The sequence below is a fragment of the Passer domesticus genome, chromosome 11, assembly GCF_036417665.1.
Source record: "Passer domesticus isolate bPasDom1 chromosome 11, bPasDom1.hap1, whole genome shotgun sequence".
Lineage (NCBI taxonomy): Eukaryota > Metazoa > Chordata > Aves > Passeriformes > Passeridae > Passer > Passer domesticus.
In genome coordinates, this window is record NC_087484.1 from 21,294,459 (window position 1) to 21,308,422 (window position 13,964).

A 13,964-nucleotide genomic window follows, 5' to 3' on the forward strand; every position below is an offset into this window, starting at 1 on the left:
AAATACAGATATACATTTTTCTTTTTAAACTTTACATTCCTTAATTTTTTTTTGTTGTTGTTTCAGTAATCGGGAGCTCCGGTTTGGATGAGCTGCAAGTAAAGCTGGGCCCCTCTTTGTGGGTTTATTTTTTTTTTTTTTTGGGCAATGTTTAGTGGGGTATTCCTTTTAGGGATCACCCTTCTGCAGGAAACGTTTAACACTGTACATTCAAAAGTCAGAAGATTTAAATCCTTTAGTAAGCAAAAATGAAGGCTGCTGGTATTTCTGTCTACAAGGAGTCGTAAAAATTCTCTACAACAAGGTGTAAAAGAGGGCAGGAGATGCTCCTGAGCCCATCCAAGCCCTGAACTGGCATGTTCCCAGTGGGAGAGTTTATTGCTGGTATCAGATCTCAGATGCTTTACACATCACAGGTGTTGTAAAGAACACAATGTTGTACCTCACATTCCTAGCAAATTATCCTTCCTTTTGAGGGCTCTACCTTCCAGAGCTTGTTTTCCTTTTTGCTTTGCTGGTTCAAGTGGAAAACGCTCTTTGAAGCCCCAAAAATACTATAAAAAATGTGGGTTTTTATCCTACCTAACCAGAATTTTAGAGCTGAGGGAATTCAGCTCCACACTGGCTCACCCAGAGCTGTTCTCTTCCCTCATGGCACATTTCCAGCAAGATCTCCAGAGTGGAATTTTGAGATTGTTTCAAATCAAATGCTTAATCCACAGCAATACCAGTACTACCAAAGCTTAGGAAAATCAGGAAGAGAAGCTGCCTACAACACCATTGGGTGGGAGGGGAAAACAACCCCTGGGACAGCACCAGGGGACTGGATTACAGGCTGGCTCATGAGGTATCTCAAATTTGCTCTCATGAAGAGGCAGGAAGAAGAAGAGGGCTGGCTGTACTCCAGGTTTGTGTGGCTGCTGTTCCTCCTCCTTCCATCCAGCACTCTGGCTTTCATTTCCCTGCCTGCTTTCCAGGTGCTACTCTGAGGCAGCAATGACAAATGTGCATCACAAATGTGCATTTTCATGCACAGAACTGTGGGAACTTCATCTCTCTGTGATGCAATGAAGTAAAGACACCTGCAACAGCACACTGGAAATGGCAGCACCCTGAAGACAGGGATTTTTTCCTGAAATGCATCCTTTTTTCCAGCCATAAATCAATGTTCATGGAAAAGCTGCCTCACAATTGAGAGGTTTCTTCTACATCAGCAGCAGGCACAAAGCCCCACAGAGAGGAGGAGATGTGGCAGGAGCTGTGTTCTACTTCCCTTCATTGCAAAACATGAGTAAGAGGCTCAGTGTAACAGGAAAAGCCTTCTTTCTTTTGACAACAGGTGCCAGAGTCTGAGTAGAAGTGTTTTTAACTTCTGTGCTGTTTATTTTTCAGCAGAAGAAAAGTTTATCTGGGAGTTTCTTGATGCTCTTGCAGCAGTCTGTGTACCAAGAGCTCCTGCACACTGGTATGGAAAGCAGCACAGAGCCCTGCTGCCACAGAGGTGCCACCAACACCCACCAGGGACCAGAGACAGCCAAGTTCATGAGTTCGGGGTGTTTTTTTTCCTCCTTTCACCAGCAGGCAGGAAACCTGGAACACCTTTCCCCACTACCTCTTTCACTGAAGGCAGGGAAGTCTCATGATGCAGGAGACAGATATGAAGGCAAGACTTATCTCTGCTCTTCCCTGAACTTCCATGTCTCAGAGGAAGGAAAAAACAGACTTTTTCTTCCCAGCTCCTGCTTTCCTCTCTCTCTTCTGCTGCTACTGACACTGTGCTAATGCAAGGATTCACATTCATCATCTGAAAGGCAGCTAGGGAAGTCCAGAACACACAAATGTGGCCCATTAAAAAAACAGAGAAATTCTGTTCCAACATTCCTGAATGCCCTTCTTCAACAGCAGAGCCACACCATCATGGGAACAAACAAACATCCTCATGGAGCCTTTCCCTAAAACCTGGTTTACCCATGTGCCACACAGGCAATCACAGCTACAAGTCATCTTATTTGGTGAATAAATCCAACCTTCTCTCTCTCCAAGAATACTGCAGGTTTCATCTTCACAGTGATGTACTTAAAGAATCTTCAGGGAAATGGAAACAGCCAGAAAAGGCAACACCCTCCCTCAGTATTATTGTGCAAGACTAACATAAATAAAATCTCCGTGGCAAAGGGATTTGGGACTCCCTCCCAAAGTCACTGTCATAGGAAAGAACAGGAATTTCAACTGGCCACTGGATAATTAAATATCATACCAGAAAAAGATGGAGGATAGACTAACAAAAAATAATCAAAGGTAATATTGCAACATGAATGAAGGAATATATTAAATTCTTCTTGCCTCGGCGGTGTATCCCCCTCTACTCCTTACTTCTTTTTCTTTCTTTCCTGAACACAACGAGGACAAAACCTGTAGGAAAAAAAAGAGGCAGTAATTAGCTCCTGAAATTAACAGCACAGAGCCCGAGAACTGTTTTTAACATTTGTGCACAATTAAGCCTGTTTCTGACAGGCAATTTATTAATTTGATTAAAAGAGTACATTAGATAAAAATAAGAAGCCCACTATCCTTTCCAAGATAAGCACATAGTAAAACACTGGAAGTCTTCAAAATCTGCCTCAAGAAGTGAAACAAAGAGGTACCTGTGTCTATTTTAAGCACAGCCACAAGCAGTGACAATAGAGCAAACCTCAAATGAAACATATCCCTCTGTTCACACAAGCCTCAGGTCAAACCCTGCTCTGTTTATCAGGCAGTTTTACTCCCACCAGTACCTAAGACTTCTGTGGAAATGGATTTTAACAAGAAGGTTTGTCTTCTGTCTTCTACCCTCAAAATAATCCCCAATCAGAGGATGCAAACCCTCTGATGAGAGGAGCAAAGCTCCTTTGTCAGGGTCACAACAGGGTTTGAATTCTTGTTGAGGCAAACTGCAGCCTGACGAAAACCCCAGAGCTGCATGCTGTCACACTCACCATTTCCCTTTTGGTTTGGTGGTCAGGTCCACACATGCAAAGTGGAACCACTCGATTGGGCACTGCAAGAGAGAAAGGAAAAACCCACAGAGGAGGTTCTTAGTGGCTCATAAACATTCCCATCATTTGGTATGAGCTAACTGAGCAAGGACCCCCTCCTTGGACTGTACAGGGTTGGAAGGCAAGAAATAAATGAAAATGAATCATCTCTCAAGTGCTTACATCTGGGTTGTCACAGCCAATCATCTCTCCATAGGACACCTGGTGACACAGGCAGTAGGTGGGCTCGTTGGGATCCACTGGCATGTCCAGGACATCTGAGGGATGCACTGACAGGATGGTGTCAGCAAACTCAGACCTGTGGGCAAGGACAGAGTCAGGACAAAACCCTTCTCAGCTGCAGACAGCACTGTGTTACAAGGCATGGCTCCCCACTGCCACAGGGCAGGGTTAGATGGGGTACTGGGAAGAAATTCTTCCCTGTGAGGGTAGGGAAGCCCTGGCACAGGGTGCCTGGAAAAGCTGTTCCTGAAGTGCTCATGGCCAGACTTGGAACAACTCAGGCGAGTGGAACGTGTCCCTGCCCACTGCAGGGGCTGGAATGGGATGGTTTTTAAGGCCCCTACAAACCCAAACCATTCTGGGATTTGGTGTTTCCAGGATCCTAATCCTACTTGGGAAAATTTAGTGTTTTACAGTATCTTTCCTAAACCATTACATTACCACAGCCCAGTAATTAAAATCATAAGGTAGGTTGGATCAAACACAGTATGACTGGAAAGAATTAAAGAGAGGGATTTGTGGCTGTCATGAGTAAAGTAACAAACTATCATACAGATCACTCCTGGTTGTGGGTAGAATAACCTGTTTGGGGTTTTTCCCCAACCTGCTTCAATATAGATTTTTTTTTCCTCATTGTCAGACATGAGTGAACACTCTTACCCTGACAGGGATGTGCTGACATGCCAACAGCAGTCCATAGAAACTACTTTTAGTTTCCTGCCACCTGAAAATATCATAATAAAATGAGCCCCTTTAATATAAATCCCATCTCAGAGAGGGGACTTGCTTTCCTCCTCGCCTCTCAAAACCAATTATTCAAGGCTACCTAGGACACAGTCCTTTGAAAATAACCCCCCAAAATTCTCCAAGATTTCTACAACAGCAGCACAACATCAGTTTCTGTGGCCAAGTGAATTTCTTTTACCATCAAGACCACAAGCAACTGTTAAAAATAGCTCTGTGACAAAAATCAAAGCTATTTTCTCCCAGCTTGCCAACAGCAACAGGGAGGCTGATCTTGTCCTTCCAGTCAGAGTGTTCCAAGCATGCTGAGCTTCCACATGCCAACCAAGGAGTTAATTAACAATGCTGGCCTGTCCTAAGCAGGGCATTAATGAAATGGAGTAAGACCAGAACACTACTAACACTGCTCACCATCTGGGCATGAGTCATAAATAGGGTAATATGAGCCTGTGGAAAATTCATGAAGTGTCAGGCTCAAGGCCCTGGAGTTGTGCCTGGCTCTGCCTTACCCTCCTTTGAGCTTCTTTTTCTTTGGTGTATCTTCTTCAGATGTTCTCCTGCCTCGACCACGAGAGCTTCTTTTGTCTTTCTGACTCCGTCCCTCTAGAAAGGAAAAACACCCCCCTCACTTCAGCATATCTGAGAGGCAGAACCATCCCCAGCTGCTCTTTTGGTGCAGTTACTGGCTTGAAATCCCTACTGCATATGAAATTGAGTAATCCTTATCATATGCAATTGAACACACTGACTGAAATGCATTTTTAAGCCACAAAACCACCAAATTAATAACAACTGAGCACCAAACTCTTGTGTTTGCAGTTTTGGCAATAAAGCACTGCAGTATGTCAGCACAGGTCATAAACAGCATCACACTTGATTAGACATGAAGTATTTTTTTTCCATCTCAGTGTATTTTTAAACACGGTTAATAGATTACTCAATAACTAACATAACTTTTATCTCCACCTCCTTGCTCCTACCCCTTATTTCATTGTTCAAAGGCATAAAGCTGTGCTGCTGTATCCACATTCAAATGTCACTGTAATCACACAATATTTCAGGATACACAACAGAAACTGGCATCTTCTTTTAATTCCTAATTTCTCCCAAAGCTAAGACTGTTACACCAGTGCAGTTTTGGCACAGCACCCTCCTTAGAACCAGTAACAACCTCAGGATGAAAAAGTGACAGTGAGTTTGATCCCAGCACCACATTTCTCTTCCTCTCCTGCCCACTGTAAGAGCATTAAAAACAAACGGAAAAACACATTTCTTTCCTTCCTCCAGAAATAACAGCCTATTTTACATCTCAGCCTTCCTGCTTTGATACTCGAAGTGCTGGAAAAAGCTCCCAATTGTGCAAAATTCACCCACTTTTCAGGCTTCTGGATCCAGGGGTTTCAAAGTCGCTGCCTTCCAGTTTGTCTTTGAGATCAGCCTCAAAGCGCGCCAGGTCGGCGTCCAGCCGGCGGATGTGCTTATCCACCTGCCCCAGGAGAAACCACAACCTGAGCCACACAAACAGCCAAAAGGAGCCCCAGAGGGAAACAGCAAGGGCTAAACTTGGCTGTTGTCAGCACGAGCAGTGGGGTGCTGCAGAGAGAGGCACGGAAGGGGAAAGGGAAATGGCACAGAGGGAAGGAGGAGGCGAAGCACAAGGATCCAACCTCTCCACGAGCAGGAAGAAGGAGAAGAGAGGCAACAGAGGGCCAAAGCAACTCAGAGGAATGATTTCCAGAATAAAACAAGAGGAGAGATACCTAAAATAATGGGTTTGTCCCTGTGATTTCCAAAATTCAAAGGCAGTGCTTGAAATGTGTCAAGAGCACAGAGTTTTCCCTGGTCCTCCACTGCCATGTGAATTCAAGAAGTTTAACAATAAATACAGAGGCTGGCTAGCCTCAATATCAAGTCAACACACATTAATTAAGTACCTGGCTTTACTGGCTGCAGTAAAGTGACTTTCAGAAGAGGGATTTCAAGGCACCACCCCCAAACTGTGCTGCTGCAGTACTTTGCCATTAAATGAGCTCACTATTATCCAGGGCATTGATATTCCTGGGACAGAATTTCCTTTTTTGCAGTATTTGATGGCAGCCAAACACCTACTGCAGCTGTAGCAAAACCCCAAGCATCTCTGCAAGCTGGACAACAAACTCTCAGTACAGTCAAAAGGATTCCCCTCACTCAACTTCCACCCAGGGGGTAAAACAAGTGGAGAGAAGAATTATCCTAGGGACAGAAGGAAAAAAAAAAAAAAAAAAAAACAACAACCACCCTAAAGTGGAAAGCTGCATCTTAAGAAATGGGATTTTCTCCCAAAGTCCACTGAGGAAATTTTGATGTCCAATAAACCAAGGCAACAGAGCAGCATTCCTGCTGTTTCTGCACAGCAGCTGGCTTAAAAAAACCAACCTGCTTTCAACGAAGTGTGCCCCAAATAAATTATCAGTGGCAGAGAGCTGCTGGGGAGGAGGGACTGGGGCAAATTTGCTGGAATTATCACACAGCAGACGAGTACTGCTGATAAAGCCACCTCCAGGGAGGGTAAACTCACTAATTCTTCAGCAAAACACAAACCTGGTGCCAAAGGAGAAAGCTTTTTGGGGATGGCAACAGAGAGAAACATAAGCCTGAGGAATAATAATTTGTTTTGGTGAGAAATTAAAGTCAAAAAGAAGAAAAAGTGAGGGGAGGCTGACAGTGGGAAGCACCTCCACGGGCAGCAGTGCAGAGGATGCCCATTTCCCATGGCTCACCATCTCGTAGGTCTGCATGGCCAGCTGCACTTTGTCATCACTGTACTCCTTGCACTTGCTGTAGGCACTCTGGATCTTCCTCAGGTGCTCCACCCTCTCCTCAGGCACCATGTTCTTCACTGACTCGATGTAGGCTGCTGCCAGGCTGTCAATCTCTGCTTTCTTGTCTGGAAAAAAGAAAAAAAAAGGTATTTTTGGTTTTCTATTTCCATTTAGGACATCCTTCCTGACAGCTGTTACGCTCCCCTCAATTGCTCAATGCATTTTCCTTTTCAAAAACAAACCCAGTTAAGTTAAAGGTGTTCACTCTTTGGCACCTGTGGTGCGATTCTGCTTTCTCTAGTGTTCTACAGCTAATTCAGAAGTTAATTTACAGTTAAGATCAGGAACTGAACCCATGGGTTCACAAGCTTCAGCCTCTCTTCCCATATACAGAACATTTTAATTGTTGTGCAGTCACAGCTCTGATAATTCAAAATTAAAATAATTAATGTGCAGACAGATACCAACAAAAGCTTCAAAAAGGAAGGAAAAAAAATCATCCTGCAAGGCACACAGGAATCTATAATTTTTTAGATACAGAAACACATGGAAGGAAGGCCATCCAAGTGGCCGCTGAGTGGAGTGACCACAGAGCTGTGAATTTAAACTGGAAACAAAACCAAGCCCTGCCACGTGAGCTGCATGCTCCCAGGACAGCAGCAAACACTGCAGAGCACCCAGCCCGAGAGGAGGAACAGCCACGGCCCCCAAGGCCCGGCCCCACGGGGCTCTGCCCCTCCTTAGGCCGGCTCCCTGTGCCCCTGCCCGCCCTCACGCACCTTCCGTTCTCTGATCCAGCTCCCGCATCAGCTGGAAGTTCCTCTGCAGCTCGCACGGCAGATTCTCAATACCTACAACAACAACAACGCTACTCAGTTCTCTGAGCAATTCTGTCAGGGCCTGGAACGAGATGAGCTCGGAGGTGCTTCCCAACCCAACCCAACCAAACCCACCCGCTCACCTCAGCGGAGCTTGAGCACTGCCTGGAGGGAGGGACGGGAGCGGGACCCCGGAGCGGAGGGAGGGAACAGGACCGGGACCCCCGAGCGGAGGGAGGAAGAAGAACGGGCCCCCGCCCCGCGGCCCCCCACAGCCGCCATGGCCTCACGCCCCACTGCCCAGCGCGCCCCGCTGACGTAGCCCGGCGCCGGCTGATGACGCGGCCCCGCGCCGCCCCCCCACCCCCCCGCGCTGCCGGTGGCGCAGTTTTAATTCCCGCTCCGCCGCCGCCCCCGCCCCAAGCCCGCCGCCCCCGCCGCGGCCCCCGGCCCGGCCCGGCCCCCGCGCCGCCCCCGCCCCGCGCTCACTGTCCAGGTAGTGCTCCAGGTACATGGCAGTCGCCATCTTGCGGCCCGCGCGCCGCTCCCCGCCGCCCGCCGGGCCCGCATGACAAGGCCCGCGGCCTCATCCCGTATTCACGGCCCGCGCGCCTCCCATTGGCCGCCACCGCCCGCCGCGCTGCATATTCATGAGGGGCGGGGCGCGCGGCGATTGGCGGGCGCGGCGGAAGGGGCGGGGCGTGCCGGCGGCCATGGCGGCGCGGCGCGGCGCGCTGATCGCGCTGGAGGGCGTGGATCGCGCCGGCAAGAGCACGCAGGGCCGGCGGCTCGTGGAGGCCCTCCGGGAGGCCGGGCACCGCGCCGACCTCCTCCGCTTCCCCGGTACGGCGCGGCGCGGCGCGGCGCGGCGGGGCGGGGCACGGGGACCCGAACGCCCGAGCTCTGGGCGGGCCCGGCGTTTGAACTGAGGGACCGCCCCGGGCGTGAGGGATAACCCCTCCCACCCTGCACGGGCTGAGCGGATAGGCCCATCCCGGACTGACAGACAGACTGACTGACTGACTGACTGGGCGAGCTCCTCTCCGCAGCCTGTCACGGGCAGGCAGATAGGCCCATCCCGGACAGACAGACAGACAGACAGACTCATCCGGGATGGACCGAGCTCCTCCCCGCAGCCTGTCACGGGCAGGCAGATCCAGCCCCTTACGGACTGACCTCCTCCTGCCTGGGACAAATAAACATCCCCCTCACCCTGGACAGACCTGCTGCCACCCCTGATGGACAGACAGACAGGCCCTGCCCTGCCCAGACCGCTCCCACCCGTGACAGACAGACCCCCGGACAGACGGACGCCCCTCTGGGCAGAGCGCTCCGGGGCCGCCCTTGCATCTCCCGTCTTTCCTGCAGACAGGACGACAGAGATCGGGCAGCTGATCAGCTCCTACCTGGGCAGGGAGAAGAACCTGGAGGACCACACCATCCACCTGCTCTTCTCTGCCAACCGCTGGGAGCACGTGTGAGGACGGTGTTTGCTCAGCTGTGAAAGAAGAACGGGTGGTGCTGGACCCCACGGGGTTTGAGCGGGCACAGAAAGTACCAGAATGTGGTCCTGTTCAGAGAGAGCAGGCTGGGATTGGTGTCTGAAGGACTCTCACAGCTTTGGATGTAATCACAGATTGGTTTGGTTGGGAGGGACCTTAAAACCCAGCCAGTCCCATGCCCTGCCATGAGGACACCTTCCACTGTCCCATATTCTCCCAGCCCTGTCCATCCTGGCCTTGGACACTCCCAGGGATCCAGGGGCAGCCACAGCTGCTCTGGGCACCCTGTGCCAGGGCCTGCCCACCCTCACAGGGAACAATTCCTTCCCAATATCCCATCTAGCCCTGCCCTTGTAATCTTAGATCACATCCCACAGTCTTTTTGGGGTTTCTTTTTGAATAATTGGTGCCATATTTCCAACTCCTCTGCTGTACTGGATTAAAAAATTGGGCAGCTGAGACTGAACCAGTTCAGACTGGGAATTTATACCTTGCTTTGCCAGGCAGCCCCTGACAGTTCTTAAGGAATTGTGCCCAAATTTCCCCTGTAGCCAAAGGCTACGTTCAGCCATAACTGGCTGTCCTTTAGTCACAGAGCCTGTGTGTGGACGTGGGGAAATCAGTGTTGGCTGTTGTTTTTACCTGGAAATACAGATTCCAAAAAGTTCTCATTTTACAGAACAGCTTTTCTGGCTGTGCTGTGGTGGCAGTGCCAGTTAATCTGGGAGAACAGAGGGCACAGAAGTCTCAGTGAGCTCTAAGAAGTGTCACGAATAAAAGGTGGCAGAGCATATCACAGAATCTGCTGTAGCACCTACAAAGGGAAGAGGACTGAGCTGTCCATGTTAATATAATTCATCTTTGAGCTTGCTTGTGATCCCTGGAGCTGCCTAGAGCAGTGCCCAGTGCTGGCACCCTGAGTTTGGGTGGCATGAAAGGGCATTTGGTCAGTGCCTGGTGGAGAATACAAACAGCTCTTCACCTGCCACCAGCATCACAGCTCTCTCCCTTAGTGATGGAGTTAATCTGGGAGTTCAGATGACCTCCTTTCATTGCTGTCACCATGAAGGAGTGCAGCTTGGTTATTTTATCTCCCCCTGGTTTCAGACCCATGATGAAGGAGAAGCTGCAGCAGGGGATCACGGTGGTGCTTGACAGATATGCCTTCTCTGGAGTGGCCTTCACGAGTGCCAAAGGGGTGAGTGACACCTGCAGCAGCCCCTGCCCCCCTCTCTGCTGGGGGAACCAGCCCCAGGCTCTTGGTGTGAGTGGCCCAGGGGCCATTCTTTGGGGAGATGAGGGATGGAGGTTTCAGCTCAGATATTAACATGGGTCCACCCTTCCCCAGAACAAGCAGAGAAACTTACTTGGTGACATTTTGCAAGTCTGGTCAGACTGCTGGAGTCGAAGCTGAGCTGTGTGACTCTGGAGAATGATTCTGGGAGTTTATTGAAGGCTCTCTGTACTTGCTCAGGCTGCTGGCCCATCAGTTTGTGGAACAGAACCACATACATTACAAAAGACCTGTGGAATTCAGCCTCCAGCAGGGCTGAATTGGAGCCCTGGTGCAATTTTGGGCCTACATCCAGCCAAGGGCTGAGTATCTTCCTTTATGTGTATCCTTTCCTTTCTGGGTTCTTCTCTGCTCACCTTCTGAGTAAAAGTGATTTTCTTCATCTAGCCTGAATTGCTGGCATTCCCACTTGTGCCTTTTGGCTTTCAGAAGAAGTCAGCTCTGTCAGCCTCCCGTGGAGCCATTCTGCACAGACACTCCTGTCCCACTCCATCAGAAGTGTCCTGTTCTGCTCATCAGCTATCAATCCTCTAAGAGTGGGCACAGAAGCTCCAGCCATGCCTGCAGCACCAGCTGTGACCTGCATTCATTCCTGCCCAAGCCTTTCCTGCTTCCTGGAAGGACTGAGTTGATCCTGGGTCCCCCACCTGCATCTTCTCCCACCCTCCTGCTTTCCTGGACACTGTGTGGCTTGAGACAGATGCATTGAAGCACTTAGGTGCTAACCAGGTGTCTGCAAAAGCCCCACATTAAGAGCCAGGATGTGTAACATGAGCTGAGTCACCCCAAAATGATGATCCCAAATCCACATGGGCACAGCAAGGAATGTTCTGCTACTTTCTGGTGGGGGTAAAAGGGTGTCTGAAAGTGTCTGCATTTCTTAGAATGTAGCTGGTGACCTGCAGGGCTCAGCCATGTGGATGCCACCCTTGGGAAGCAGGGGTGGCATCTTTTGCTGCTGGAAGGGGCCTCCTCTGCTTATTAAAAGTATGGAGTTTGGCATGTTTTTCACTCAAGAAGCATTCCAGGAGAAGGGGAGATGTTGGTGCACATACCTAACACAAAAGTCTGCTGGCTGCCAGATTTCACTCCCAAGATGTTGTGGCACTTTCAGCTTCTCTTACCCCCTCATGGGATTGAAAAACCCACTGCACAAACATCCCAAAAATACCCAATTACCAGGGTATCAGAATCTGGGGGGAAACTGGAGGGCAGATGTGCCAGCTCCTCTTAGAGAGATTTAAGATGTGGATGAGCAGTAAGTGGACTCTGTAGTCTCACCAACATCATGGGTTCACATGCCCTGGTGAAAGTCTTCCTGACCTGTCAGAAAAATCTAAAAACTGGAAAACTGCATCTATTGTGTGTGGGCTGAAATTCCAGGGAAGGTGAGTATTGGGAAGGAGCCTCCGTGGGCTCAGAGAGATCTGCATTGCAGCTGTGTGGTGTTTGTGTTTGGGAGCAGCTTTCTGTTGGACCGAGCAAGTTTTGGAGTGGTGATGGCTGTGTGGAGGCTCACAACGTGCCTTTGTAGAGCTCAGATGGGATCTGCAGAAGAGGCATGAAAAACTTTCAGTCTGTCCAACTTAAATGGGCACAGGAGGTGCTGAACCCCTGACAAAACCTACTCACTCCCAAATGAGAAGGACTGAATTCCCACATGGTGAGCTGGGCTGCCACCTGTTCAGGTCATGGCCTGTGCTGAGTGTTTTGGGTTGCAATTCCTGCCATCCTTGGCTGCTCCTTTCCCACCTCACTCTCCAGCCAACCTGCTGCTTTCCTGTCTGTGTGTGTGCCTCACCTCAAACCCTCTTGTCTTTGCTTGGGGCAGAACTTTGGCCTGGACTGGTGCAAACAGCCTGATGTTGGCCTCCCAAAGCCAGACCTGATCCTGTTCCTCCAGTTAAACCCAGAAGCAGCAGCAGAACGAGGCAACTTTGGGCAGGAACGTTATGAGACCAGCTCCTTCCAAGAGAAAGTTCTTCAGTCCTTCTATTGCCTCATGGAGGACAAGTCCCTAAACTGGAAGGTGAGGAATTAACTCTAATGGGTTTGTCACGGACTGGGGTGGGGGTCTCTACTGAAAGCTCCCAAATTCTGCCTGTCACATCCCTGTGCTGCCCCTTCCCACTTCTGCTCTGTGGGACACACTGGGGACCAGCCAAGGGCACTGTCATGTGGCAGAGGGCACTTCCCTCTTCCAGGAGACCCTGGTCAGCTCTTGGTGCCCCAGGGATGAATCCCTGGCTTACCTGCCTCTGTCACACACCCAGAGACTGCCAGCAAACAACAGGCAGCAGCAGTTCCTTCTGTTTCCCTTCACCCACCTTGACATCTACTTCTTAAATACCTATTCCTACATACATTGATTTCTCCCAAATCCACTCCAGGAACTGCAGAGAGGAGGTGTACTTAGCTCATTTCACTAATCTTAGCTTATTTCACTACTCAGGAAGAATAACACTGAGTAATGGGGGGTAAGCAGATGTTAACAACAAGGTTTGTCTCATTTCTGTAGTCTCTGTTTTCTGTCCTGTGTTTTTGTTGTCTTGGAAACAGACAGTGGATGCTTCAAAGAGCATTGAAGACTTGCACAGAGAAATCAAGGCCATTGCAAAGGAAACTATGCTGGAGGTTCAGAATAAACCTTTGGGAGAACTCTGGAAATGAGACTTCATACAGGTCAAAAAGAATAAGGTCAAAATGCAAAGGTCACTTCTTGGATCTTCTGCCCTTGGATGACTGTGACATGCCAGCAGCTACAGCTTAGATCCTGTGTTCTTTTGGGTCCAACATGCTGCTGATGTCCTTATCATTACCTGCTCCTCCCTTCCAGCCTGCACAGTCCCTTCTGCATTTTTTAAATGAGTATGCCATGAGTGTGTATCAAATTCCTCATCAAACCTCCCTCTCCCAAGCTCCTGTTCCAGCTCCAGTCCTGGAGTGCAGGTGTGGATGTGGAGCCCAGGGCCATCCCTGGACACAGACAGTTCCCATTTTTAGGGAATTGCCATGTTTCTGATCATTCATCCTCTCTAGAAAATGCATCCCCCCATGCTCAAACCAGTTTATAGAGGATTTGCTAATAAATTACTCTTTTAAGCATTTGGCACAGGGTGGGGTTTTTTCAGTATGATCATTTATCTTCTAGAAAGGATATACAGGAGGTGACAGTGCTGCAGTTCAGCCACTAAATCCAAGGAAAACTGTTTGCTAGAGCTGTGGGAAAAAAGGGAGAGGTGAATTCAAGCCTTCTCCCCAGCTGTGAGCAGGTAAGAGCCTGAAATAGATGGATGAGCTCATAGCAAGGCCAGTTTGGAGGACAAGTGGCACATAAATCATTTTAGACTGGCCAAGATGAGAGGAATGGTCACCTGGGGCTCCTGCACACACCCCAGTGCAGTGTGAAAGCAGACCAGCTAGGAACCACCTAAATCAGCAGAACAAACTGGAATTACAATCATTTCCAAGGGACACTGAGAGAGGGGCAGGGCCAGGGGAGTTCAGGTCTCTGCTGGATGTTTCACTCACCTTCCAGCAGGGTG

General features: G+C 49.4%; 2 protein-coding genes across 5 annotated transcripts; one reads left to right on the top strand and one right to left on the bottom strand.

Moving 5' to 3' along the window:
• Positions 1–123: 123 nt before the first annotated feature.
• Positions 124–8,250, bottom strand: ING5 (inhibitor of growth family member 5). 2 transcript variants are annotated; one of them, XM_064435695.1, is made up of 8 exons: positions 8,113–8,250; positions 7,585–7,656; positions 6,764–6,930; positions 5,379–5,490; positions 4,514–4,607; positions 3,201–3,336; positions 2,979–3,040; positions 124–2,412 (listed from the first exon to the last, which is right to left on the bottom strand). In XM_064435695.1, exons 1-8 carry the CDS (start codon positions 8,147–8,149, stop codon positions 2,370–2,372), a joined length of 723 nt encoding a protein of 240 aa, XP_064291765.1. In that variant the 5' UTR covers positions 8,150–8,250; the 3' UTR covers positions 124–2,369. The 2 variants fall into 2 exon arrangements, with proteins under 2 accessions (XP_064291765.1, XP_064291766.1); XM_064435696.1 differs by lacking the exon at positions 8,113–8,250 and adding an exon at positions 7,767–7,922.
• On the top strand, positions 8,177–13,524 carry DTYMK (deoxythymidylate kinase). 3 transcript variants are annotated; one of them, XM_064435692.1, is made up of 5 exons: positions 8,177–8,466; positions 8,996–9,100; positions 10,233–10,323; positions 12,251–12,448; positions 12,979–13,524. In XM_064435692.1, the coding sequence occupies exons 1-5, from the start codon at positions 8,192–8,194 to the stop codon at positions 13,087–13,089; spliced, it is 780 nt and encodes a 259-aa protein (XP_064291762.1). In that variant the 5' UTR covers positions 8,177–8,191; the 3' UTR covers positions 13,090–13,524. The 3 variants fall into 3 exon arrangements, with proteins under 3 accessions (XP_064291762.1, XP_064291764.1, XP_064291763.1); XM_064435693.1 differs by having other exon boundaries at positions 8,331–8,466; positions 8,992–9,100; XM_064435694.1 differs by lacking the exons at positions 12,251–12,448; positions 12,979–13,524 and adding an exon at positions 10,849–12,244 and having other exon boundaries at positions 8,192–8,466.
• Positions 13,525–13,964: the final 440 nt, after the last annotated feature.